Genomic DNA, 11,996 nt, shown 5'->3' on the forward strand with positions numbered 1-11,996 from the left:
GTGATGCCACCATGGTTGTGAGCCACCATGGTTGTGAGCCACCATGTGGTTGCTGGGAATTGAACTCAGGACCTCTGGAAGAGCAGTCAGTACTTTTAACCCTGGGTATTCCTTTTTAAGCCTCATAAATTCCTTATGAGAAAAATACCAGCAACCCTGCAATGTGTTAGATGGTTTTGACGAACCCATCACATGCCGGCTACAAGAAAACATGGCAAGGACGGAGAACATGATGTTCACTGGTGGAGACTCATCTTAGAATGTGAGAACTTGTGCCGACTGCAAGATGGTCTTCTCTCTTTCCCTTTCTTTTTCGTTTTTCCAGACAGGGTTTCTCTGTGAAATAGCCCTGGCTGTCCTGGACTCGCTTTGTGTAGCAGGCTGTCCTCGAACTTACAGAGAGCCACCTGCCTCTGCCTCCTGAGTGCTGGAATTAAAGTTGTGCCCAGCACGTCTGGCCTTGTTCCATTCCTTAAAGTCCATGTACCATCACACCCACCACAAGTAAACCACGCACAGGACAAGTCTTTCTTCCTTTTTTTTTTTTAATTGGGAAACCAATGTAACAAACCCACATTCATTGAAAATAAACTCAGTAACTAAGACTCTGTAGGCTCTGTCTCCAACCAGCACCGAAGTCTCTGCTTGGTTTGATAACAGTTGCTCAAGCCCCAGAAAGGACAACTATAAGAAACTAAAATCAATCTCTGGGCCCCTTTTGTGCATTGCAGCCCCTCCACACCCCTAAACTGACACACAAATATACCCTAGATTACTAGTATTAGGCTGGTTCTAAACCAAAGGCAAGAAAAGCAAGGTTTCTGGAATAGCAAGGAGTCACTGATAACACCCTGACCTGCTCAAAATCCCACATTAACAAAGGAAGACAAAAGGAAAATCAGCTTGCTGGCCCACCCACTTCCCTCCCGAAACCTACCCCAGACAGCAACCTCACATCCCTGATCAGTAACACTGAGATTCTGAGACACTAGGGGCATGGCCAGCCCCTGAGTGATTACTGCAAAAGGTCCAGAGGTGGAGGTGGGACGGGCTTGTCCCACTACTGGCTCAGCATTAGCCAGCCAGGTTGCTGTCCTCCACTTGAGCCTGAGGAATGGGGACATGCTTGCAGTCCCTCTCTCCTCCAGGACATCTACGGCTGAAAACCAGTCCTCCTCCCAGAGAGGAATTGATTCCAGGTCCTTTTTCCACAGCCTGGAAGAAAGATCGCCTGTGAGGCTTGAGACAGCTACACCAACTTCTTGGCTTCAAAAAAGCTCTTGAGGTGCCGCATCTGCCAGACACCGATGGCCACGAGAATGAGTGTCTGCAGGATGGACCACCATAGCACTCGCTGGTTGGTGCTTTCGCTGGTTTGTCTGAAGCGCTCCTCTCGCCACTGTTGGGGAAATAAACGGCAAGGCTTAGCAGTCCAAAACGGCTGGAACCGCTGTGTCCCCAGCTTGCAAGGATGCCCCGGGGCCACCCACTCTGCCCAAAGTGTGGCCAAATGCCTGTGGGGACTACCTTCATCGGCAACAGTCAGATGACTGCTGGCAGACTAAAGCATTTCTCCTAAGTCTGTCTGTCCATTTGTCAGATACAGTCCTCACTTGACCCTTCCTGATACCTAGAGAAGAGGGAAGGTGGTGGTGACAGCTCCGAGCGACAGTGGTGTCCTGGAGTGCTTAGTGTGGACACAGAGGTGTCCTGGAGCGCTTAGTGTGGACACAGAGGTGTCCTGGAGCGCTTAGTGTGGACACAGAGGTGTCTTGGAGCGCTTAGTGTGGACACAGAGGTGTCCTGGAGTGCTTAGTGTGGACTTCTGCCCAGGTCTTTGCATCTGCTCCTTAAAGATCACATGTGTAACATGTTCAGAGACTGCGAACTGGTGGCTCAACACGGTTTGTTTGGTTCGCAGGTTTTCTGTTTGTATTGTTTTCCTTCTTTACAGTGTGGCCCCACGTCAGGCGGCGGCGGCAACCGCCTTTACTCCCAGTACTTGGGAGGCAGAGGCAGGAAACCTCTGTGAATTCAAGGCCAGCCTGGCCTACAGTGCAAGTTCCTGGACACAGAAAAAAACCCTGTCTCCAAAAAAAAAAAAAAAAAAAAAAAAAAGGGGAGGGGGTGGGTGGGAGCTAAAATCTCAGGACTGCAGGCACTGTACAACCTTTCCTGTTTAGATGGGTCACTGCCATCAACTACAATTCATTTATGATTCCTGATCATAAAAAATTTAGAGGTGCCGGGTGGTGGTGGCGCACGCCTTTAATCCCAGCACTTGGGAGGCAGAGGCAGGAGGATTTCTGAGTTCAAGGCCAGCCTGGTCGGTCTACAGAGTGAGTTCCAGGACAGCCAGGGCTATACAGAGAAACCCTGTCTCGAAAAACCAAAATCAGAGGCTTTTGATTCTGGGGGCACCCAGAACCTTTAAAATGGCTAGGAGGTGCTGGTATTAATTACCATACTGCTCTCCAGTTTGTCACTGTGACTCTGATGCCAGGCCCTTCCGAGGCTGTGGCTCACTTACAGATGGACTCTGTTAACACACATTCACCTTTTCGACCTGCACTCTGGCATAGGTAAACCCCTGGACTTCCATAGGCAGTCTTTCCTGCCACTGGCTGGCCAGGCACTCACCCGCTGGTAGTTCTGCTCCTTCTGGATCTGTTCCACTTGCTCCACCAGCTGCCGGACTCTCAGCTGCAGCTCGCTCAGCTTGTCTTTGGCAGCAATTTCTGCATAGTCGTTCGCATGTTCACCCACTTGGATGTCAAGGTGAACTCTCTGGGGAGGAAAGAGAGAGAGAAGAGAGTGAGGCAGGCTCACTGCCTTTGAATACCCAACTGGCAGCTGATCTCACTGCTTTCCTTTGTTTTTTTCTTTTCCCCTTCCCTTGCTCCAGCCTGGCTCGCTCTGGCCCAAAGGTTTTTACTTATTTATTATATGTAAGTACACTGTAGCTGTCTTCACCCTGTAAGAGGGCATCAGATCTCATTACAAATGGTTGTAAGCCACCATGGGATTCCTGGGACTTGAACTCAGGACCTTCAGAAGAGTAGTCAGTGCTCTTAACTGCTGAGCCATCTCACCAGCTCCCTGTCTTTTTTTAAATTCAGCTCACATACTGAGACCCACTCAATGCTATGGGGCTCCAGGCATATAAAAAAAAAAAATAAGAAGCTTCGGCTCATGCTCTGATTGATGTTCATACGGTTTGTTCTTTGTAACAGTGGCTTCCAAAGATCAGAAAAATTTCAAAAAGCAAAAACACAGATTTAAAAAACATATATCTATACAGAGTATGAAGACTGTTTAGTCATTCTCTAGATCAATTCCTATGCCATCTATATCACTAACATTGCATTAAGGGTTCTAGGTACTCTGGAGACGATAAGGTATACGGCAGGCTAGCACTGTATGAAAGCGCACTAGTAAGGTCGTAAGGAATGGCTACACAACTGATCAGCCGCTCTGCCCTGTATGTCCACTGGAAATCCAATGGCTTTAAAAGGCACAAAATCCAGTACCTGCCACACTCACGGTTCAAGTCCCCAGTCCCAAGCAGGGTACACTGCCCAAAAGCCTTTGGTTGTCCATGGACCTACTTACCAGCATCCCTCCGGCAAAGAGGGAGAACTTGGTAGAATTTGAGTGAAGACAGATCTGGTGCTCACCAGGGGTGTGGGAGGTGAATGTGAACCTGCCCTCAGAGCCATACTGCCGGGCCAGGATGACCTACAGATAACAGGGAGGGGTTTCAGTCAGTGATGCTGCTGGGAAGCTAGAAAAAAATGGCAATAAGACTCCAAGTACCACCAAAGTCTGCAGGAAGAGCCTTGAGTTCACAGCACTAAAGGACCCAAAGGTACTCGCCCACAATTACGAAATGATCGAGAACTATCTGGGGCAGGGTTGAACGGTCTGATATCAGGCTGCACGTGACTGTTCCCCAGAAGGTCTGCTCCGTATCCACTGTTAGCTCTCTCAGGGTTAGTACCCCAGGCTGCTCCTCTAAAGCAGGGCTGGCCTGCCTCTACCTTCCAGGGGCTGTGATTAACAGCACTTTCAATCATGATCACCTTGTTGCTGTTTTTTTGCTTGTTTGTTTAAATGTCTATTAATTCCTTAAAGTATTTTTTCCTTTATGTGTATGAGTGCTTTGCCTGCTTGTAGATTACATGTGCTCCGAGTGCAGCCTATCAACTGTTGAAAGTCATTATGTTGTGCCACAGGAACTGAACTCTGGTTCTCAACAAGAACTACAAATGCTTTTTCTTGCTTGTTTGTTTTTTGTGGGTTTCTCTGTGTAGCATTGGCTGTCCTGAAACTCTGTAGACCAGGCTGGCCTAGAACTTCACAGAGATCTGACTGCCTCTGCCTCCCGAGTGCTGAGATTAAAGGCAGGGGCCACCTTTAAGAGCATTTGCCTGGCTACAAAGGCTTTTAATTGATGCTCAACCATCTCTCCAGGCGCCTCGTCGAAAGGTGAAGGCAAGTAACTACAACTATTTTGATGGTTACTGACAAAAATATATATATTTTTTCCCTTTTGTCTTTAAAACATTATTTGTCAAAACTGAAAGGTCCGCCTTTTTGAAAAGTGCTCTGTTTTATAAAATTAAGGCCTAAATAACTTTAGCATTAGCAACTTTTTGATATCCATCACTGCAGTTAGTACACTTATCGCTAAAGTGAGTGAGCTTCCATTTCACAGGCTAGGCAAATAGTTTAAGGCCAGTAACTGAACTGGGGAGTCACTCAGCGGTCATTGAAAAGTTGAGAACAGAACCTGTCCAGCAACCGCGGCCCTAGTTCGTAGAGAAGATCCGGCATCTTCCCACAACACCAACTGTCTTTCTAGATCGAATAGATATGAAAACTAACAAAGAAGTACCAGAGCTTGTTTGACGCAGGGTCCAGAGCGGGTAAGGGCCAGCTCACCTTGTCCTCGGGGTCTTTTACCTCCACGAACATGCCAAGCCCAGGGGTGGCTGGCTGGTACTCCTCCCGCTGTTTGTCATACAGCTGCGTCCGGTAATTTCCTGGAGACAGGCGGAAAAGGGAAGATGAGAAGAGCTCGAAGAGGTGCCGGGTTCACAGCCGAAGAAACAGTCCCAGACTAGCTACCCGGAATGAGTCGCATCCCCCCGCCCCAGTACCACTGACTTGTCCCAAATGCTTCCCTTCACCCCCGCACCGATGACCATGGTCTCGTCCGGAATCTCCTCAATGAAGCACTTCTTCTCTGTCTCTCCAATGTGGAAGTAGAGCGCGTCTCCGCGGGCTGCAAGCCACAGCAGCAGCAGGAAGGTCCGCATCCCTCTTCCCAGCAAGAGTCCGGATGAGGTTCCGAAAACTCGCACACCTCGCACCGCAGCCATCTTGCTCCACCTGCCTGCGCAGGCGCAGACTGCCGAGCCACGTAGCCCAGCGGAGGCCACCGCGGTGCCTGCCGGGACTGCGAGTTCCGCCGCATGGACTACAAGTCCCTAGATACACCACGCCTCTGCGCGGCAGTACCTGATTGGGGCCGGTTTCTACAAGACGCGGATGAGGTCTCCAAAATGGGAGTATTTTCTTTGATTTAGCCAAATAGTGGGGTGACTGATAATGGTTTTCAGTCTGGCAACAAATATAAGCGGAGGCAAGATTCGAACCTGTTTCACCCAGTAGTAATAAACTCTCCCTCTTCCCCATCCTCTCCCCATCCCTCTTTACTTTTGTTTGTTTTGAGATACGGTTTTGCTGTGCAGCTTTGCCTAACCTGGAACTTACGATGCAAACTCTGTCGGCCTGAAATTTGTAGGGATCTTCCTGTGTCTGACTAACAAGTGCTGGGATATAAGCATGCAACACTGTTCAACCATCCTACTCTCTTGGTTACTATATGCATGGTCTATCCTTTCCCATTCATATCTTTTAAATGCATTTATTTATTTTATTTATATTCAAAATGAACCTCTTATGAGCAACATGTAATTAGATCATGCCTTTCAAAGGCCATTCTGATAAGCTCTACCTTTTAATTGTAGAGTTTATGCCCACTTAAATTTAACTTAATCATTAATAAGATTTATAACTATCATTGTGTTGTTTATGTATGTCTTGTATTTATTGTTCACCAATACCTTTATCTGTACTAAGTAGATATATTGTAGATCTTTTTTTCTTTTTTTTTCTTTTCTTTTCTTTTTCTTTTTTTTGATACAATGTAACTATGTAGCCCAGGCTGACTCAGACCTTGATATGTAGATCAGGGTGTTGGTATCAGGCTCCGAACCCAGTGACATCACATCTAGGAGACCTCCACATCGTTGCCAAGGCAACCACCATACATTCCCAGGACCCACCTGGCTACGTCACCTTTACCTGGGAGAGGCTACTACGGCACCGCCCATATAAAACAGGCAGAACCCCTTGACCTCGCTCTCTTCTTTCATCTTCTTTCCCCACCTTTGCCCTATCTTCTGAATAAACTCCCCCCCACCAACCGTTTGGTCTGGAGTGGTCTGTTCTAAGCTGCACGCAGCCATCTAACACCATCTAACACTTGGTGTCCTTCTTGAACTCATAGAGCTCTGTCCACTTCTGCCTTCCTAGTGCTGGGATTAAATTAATCTCTCCGTGCTCGTAAGGTTGATGAAGGATACACAGCCCTCTCTAAGCTTTAGATTGATGGAGATAAGGAAAGCCCACACGACAAGAAGAGGGAATCCACATTGTAGCTCAGTCTATAGTGAGTGGAAGTTTTACTGAACAGGCTGATAGTACAGAGAGATTCCACAGAGCAGGAGATCCCGGGGGCACCACAGAAATGCTAATGAGAAGAAATAGCAGAAAAGCGAGATTTGTTCCCCCTTTGGGCCTCTGCGGTACCGAAGGGCAAGAGACCTAGGTTGACAATGCCATTAGAGATGTCCTTGATGAAGCACTTGTACAGATTGTAGAGCTCCAACAATCTCCGGTATACTCCTTGAGAACCAGCAGCTACAATGGCAGAAGTGGCAGGGCCAGTCTGCTCTGCCAACCTCCTCCCCTATGCGTCCTGTCCTGTGGCCCCATCCGGATCAGCTGCCTCTTAAGGGGCAGCAGTGTTAGTACAGCTTCGCATTCTACTTTAGGGGTGCTTTCTCAGCCCCACCTTAGATAACAAAAACAAAACACAATAAAGCAAACGTTGTTCAGGGTTCAGGCTAACGTGGTAAAGGTTTCAGCGGGGAAAAAGTCCTGGGTGGCAACTGTCCCAGACAGGAATTAAAATGGTAGGGATGGGAGCGAGTTTGTGATCTGAACATGGAGGGCCCTGGCTTTGGAATTGTACTAAAGAACTGAAGAAATAGGGCTGGAGAGATGGCTCAGTGGTTAACAGCAGGGGCTGCTCTTCCAGAGGTGCTGAGTTCAATTCCTAGAAACCTCATGGTAGATACCATCTATAATGGGATCTGATGCCCTCTTCTGGCATGCAGGCATACATGCAGATAGAGAGCACTTGTTAAAACAAAACAAAACACACCCCGCAGAAATACGAAAGTATAAAGAAAAAAATTCCTTCATCTAGAGATCTGAAAGCAGCGGTTGTGATGATCTTGGAGCTGTAAGAAGGTGACAGGATTCCTAAATTATCCATAAAAATATTATGTTAAGAAAAAAAAAGAAGGTGACAGGAATGTTGTTGGAATAGACAATGGGGTTTGTATTCTGTAAGACTTCGGCACGGTGACTTGTGCCTTTAAACCTGGTCCTAGGGACACAGAGGCAGGTGGATCTCTGTGAGTTTGAGGCCACCCTGGTCTACACATTAAATTTCAGGCCATCCAAGGCTACACAGCGAGGCCTTGTGTTGAAAATAATTAATTAATACATAAAAGAGCCCAGTAGTGGGTGGGGTGTGCACCCCTTTAATCCCAGCACTCAGCAGGCAGCGACAAGCAGGTCTCTGAGTTTGAAGCTAGCCTGCTCTACAGAGTGAGTTCCAGGACAGCCAGGGCGACACAGAGACACCCTGTCTTCAACATAACTAACTAAACAAACAAACGAAATACTAAGTGTACCGTCATCGTAGCAGCTTAAAAATAGCCCCAAAGTTAGGAATCTAAGTGTTCTCAATAGTTGGCATTGGAAATGTCACTCATAAGCTTATTTGTTTGAACAACTGGCCTCCACTTGGTGGCACAATCTGTAAAAGTTGTGGCACTTTGGGCACAGTGGCCTAATGGAAGTGGCTTTCAGAGCAGGCCTTGACAGTGATACTTGTAGTCCTTGCTCTTGGGCACAGCCCAGATTCCATGCTCCCTGATCCACTCACACTCCCGCTTGGAGCTTTGCTTGGAGCTGCTCCAGTTGCTGTGCCTTCCTTGTCCTGATGGACCATGTTCTATGGACTGTGACCCAACACGAACCTCTCTTCCCTTAGGTTGCTAGGTATTTCTTAGGCATTTGGCCACAGAGATGTAAACGTAACTAAGACAGTGTCCATCAAACAAATGGTTAAAGGGGCTGGAGAGATGGCTCAGTTGCTAAGAGCATTTGTTGCTCTTGCAGAGGACCCAGGTTCCATTCTAAGCACCTACATGGTGATTCACAAGCAACTCTAAGTTCAGTCCTGGGGGATCTAGCGCCCTCTTCTGGCCTCTTCACTCACCAGGCATGCATGTGGCACATACATACATGCAAGCAAAACACCCAAACACAGACTAAGTCAAAAGAACATTTTTAAAAATTTAATTTCTATGAATACACTGTAGCTCTCTCCAGACACACCAGAGGAGGGCATCAGCTCCCATCACAGATGGTTGTGAGCCACCATGTGGTTGTTGGGAATTGAACTCGGGACCTCTGGAAGAGCATTCAGTGCTCTTAACTGCTGAGCCATCTCTCCAGACCCTCGAAGAACAATTTTTTTCTTTCTTTCTTTTTTTTTCGAGACAGGGTTTCTCTGTGTAGTCCTGGCTGTCCTGGAACTCACTCTGTAGACCAGGCTGGCCTCGAACTCAGAAATCCGCCTGCCTCTGCCTCCCAAGTGCTAGGATTAAAGGCGTGCGCCACCACTGCCCGGCTTGAAAAACAATTTTTTAAAGAAAGTGAATATTTAAACATAAGGTGGGTTCCATGTATAATGAAACAGTATTCAGCTTTTAAAGGGAAGGAAGTTTTTTGGCACATGCTGCAGTGTGGATGAACCTTGAGGAAAATGTTGAGTTAAAAAAAGCAATCTCAAAAAACATATACTACATGCTTAGACATACTACATGTACATGCATAGACATACCATACCATATGCACATGCATACCATATACACATGTATAGACATAGACATACCATATGCATATGCACAGACATATACTTTGTGCATATATATACATATACTATGCATAGACATACTACATATGCATAGATATACTATATGCATAGACATACCATACACATAACCATAGACACACTAGATGCATAGACATATACTATATGCATAGACACAGATATATATGCATAGACATATACTATATGCATAGACATATATGCATAGACATGTACTATATGCATAGACACAGACATATATGCATAGACATGTACTATATGCATAGACACAGACATATATTATATGCATAGACATAGACATATACTATATGCATAGACACAGACATATACTATATGCATAGACATAGACATATACTATATGCATAGACATAGACATATACTATATGCATAGACACAGACATATATGCATAGACATGTACTATATGCATAGACACAGACATATATTATATGCATAGACATAGACATATACTATATGCATAGACACAGACATATAATATGCATTGACACAGACATGTACTATATGCATAGACACAGACATATACTATATGCAAGGTATCTGGAGCAGTTGAGTTCATGAAGACAGACAGGGACATAGTGACTGACAGGGCTTAGCCAAGTGGAGAGATGTTTAAGTGTGAAATGACAAGACTCCTGAAAATATGTTGCACATATGTGGATGTATTTAATACCACTGGCTGTGAGGTTAATTTAGCAAATGGTTTGTCTATTTTACCAGCCATTTTTTAAAAGCCTTAAGGGAAAGAAGGGAAAAAGGACACTGTTGGGAGCCGACTCCTAGCAGAAAGCGGCTATCATCTTTGCAGTCATCTTGAGCCATATACCCTGACTAAAAACTTGTTTTCAACAGCCTACAACAGCTGAGCACACTCTGATAAACATCTTGTTTATCCCACATAGCTTGTTTTTGTTGTTTAGTGCCCCAGCTGCAAGGTGCACGTGGTAAAGTGTCTTCAGCTGTGTTTCCCTGCTTGTGCTTATAAATACCCAGGATTTCCTTGCAGTAAACGAGAGACTAGGGACTTGAACACACACCCTGTCTTGTCTCCATTCTTCGAGTCTCTTTCCCCTCCATCCCCACTCTCTCTCTCTTGCTAGACCCTGACCCGCAGCCCAGAGCAGCAGCTCAGGCCGGGACACAGTGGCCCCCAAGTGTGGGCCTTGACGAGGACACACAGGCAGGCTGACTGTCATAACAGGATGAGCACTTGGGAAAAGACAACCTCAAAATCTTGAAGCTCACAGTGCCCTGGGAAGAGCAATAGACTCAGTCTCAGAGAATAGACTTGAATTCACAATATAGACTCAAAAACCAACAGAAAGCCACAGCCAGACAGCTGGGGATAAAGACGTCCACACCCCAGAGCTTCGGTGAAGGCAAAGCTCCTAAGCTTCTCTTCCTCCCCTGGGCTTGTTCTTAGCACTTATTGTCTTTTTAAAAAATCTGATTTATTTGGGGGAAAGGGCACACATGCTGTAGTGCTCACGTGTAAGTCAGAGGGCAACTTTCTGGAGTCATTCCCTTTTCCTACTGTGTGGGCCCTGGGAATTGAACTAAGGCTACCGAGCCTTAGTTTGAGCAAGCCCTCTTACCTGTTGAAACGTCCTGCCACTTTTAAACTCGCTAACTGGCTTAATCCTAGGTATACTGCTATGAAGTACATCAGTAGAATTCTGATTTTACAACAACTAGGGAAGCAGGACCAAACATTGTGGAAAGAGTATAGTAAGTACCTGTAGTCCCAGCTACTCAAGAGGCTGAGGCAGGAGGATGATTCAAGGCCAGCATAGTAAGATCCTGTTTCTAAAGTTCATCCCCCAAGCAAAGAGTCATTTAATTTTTTAAAAAGATTTTATTTATTTTATATATATTGGATAATATATTATATATATTGTAGCTGTCTTCAGACACACCAGAAGAGGCCATCAGATCCCATTACAGATGGTTGTGAACCACCATATGGTTGCTGGGAATTGAACTCAGGACCTTTGGAAGAGCAGTCAGTGCTCTTAACCACTGAGCCATCTCTCCAGCCCCATTTAATTTCTTCCTCTGGATCAGGTCTCTCTCTTTTTTAAAGGTTTATTCATTTTCTCTGTATAAGTGTTTTGCCTGCATATATGTCTGGACACCACAGGAGTTCCTGGTGCCCACAAAGGCCAGAAGAGGGCACTGGAGTTACCAATAGTTGTGAGCCTTCATGTAGGTGTTAAGAACTGACAATGTGGCTTCTGCAAGAGCAGCAAGTGATCTTAGCCACTGTTCATCTCTACAGCACCTGAATCAGGGCTTTTAATACATGCTGGGCACAGGAAATTACAAAGTATCTCTCTTACTTGCTAAAGGTAGCAAGCAATGTAGTCTCCTAATATTGACAACGCAAAGCCGGGCATTACTGTGAACGCTTTAAATCTCAACACTCAGGAAGCAGAGGCAGGCAGATCTCTGTAAGTTGGAGGCCACCCTGGTCTAGAAATAATTCCAGGACAGCCAGGGCTACACAGAGAATCCCTGTCTGAAAACAACAACAACAACAAAACAAAACAAAATAAACAAACAAAAAAACCACTCAGCTACCAAACCCCTACGTTCCAGTAGCACAGCACTGGTAATTGTTGGGGACAGTATGAGATTCCTATACTGGCAATGATTTTCTTT

At 45.9% G+C, this 11,996-nt stretch overlaps 1 protein-coding gene across 1 annotated transcript; it reads right to left on the bottom strand.

Moving 5' to 3' along the window:
• Positions 1-527: 527 nt before the first annotated feature.
• Tmed9 (transmembrane p24 trafficking protein 9) lies at positions 528-5,418 on the bottom strand. Its single transcript, XM_034510922.2, has 5 exons — positions 5,201-5,418; positions 4,945-5,045; positions 3,613-3,738; positions 2,641-2,787; positions 528-1,399 (listed from the first exon to the last, which is right to left on the bottom strand). Exons 1-5 carry the CDS (start codon positions 5,382-5,384, stop codon positions 1,250-1,252), a joined length of 708 nt encoding a protein of 235 aa, XP_034366813.1. The 5' UTR covers positions 5,385-5,418; the 3' UTR covers positions 528-1,249.
• Between the last annotated feature and the right edge of the window lie 6,578 nt (positions 5,419-11,996).

This window comes from Arvicanthis niloticus, chromosome 8 (genome assembly GCF_011762505.2).
Source record: "Arvicanthis niloticus isolate mArvNil1 chromosome 8, mArvNil1.pat.X, whole genome shotgun sequence".
Classification (NCBI taxonomy): domain Eukaryota; kingdom Metazoa; phylum Chordata; class Mammalia; order Rodentia; family Muridae; genus Arvicanthis; species Arvicanthis niloticus.

Excerpts from the sequence above, each read along its gene's own strand:
- Tmed9 (XM_034510922.2), bottom strand. The coding sequence starts at position 5,384 with ATGGCTGCGGTGCGAGGTGTGCGAGTTTTCGGAACCTCATCCGGACTC. Across the intron at positions 5,046-5,200 it reads GGACGAGACCATGGTCATCG|GAAATTACCGGACGCAGCTG; the intron begins GTGCGGGGGTGA and ends GCCTGTCTCCAG. Across the intron at positions 2,788-3,612 it reads TCTTTGCCGGAGGGATGCTG|AGAGTTCACCTTGACATCCA; the intron begins GTAAGTAGGTCC and ends TTTCCTCCCCAG.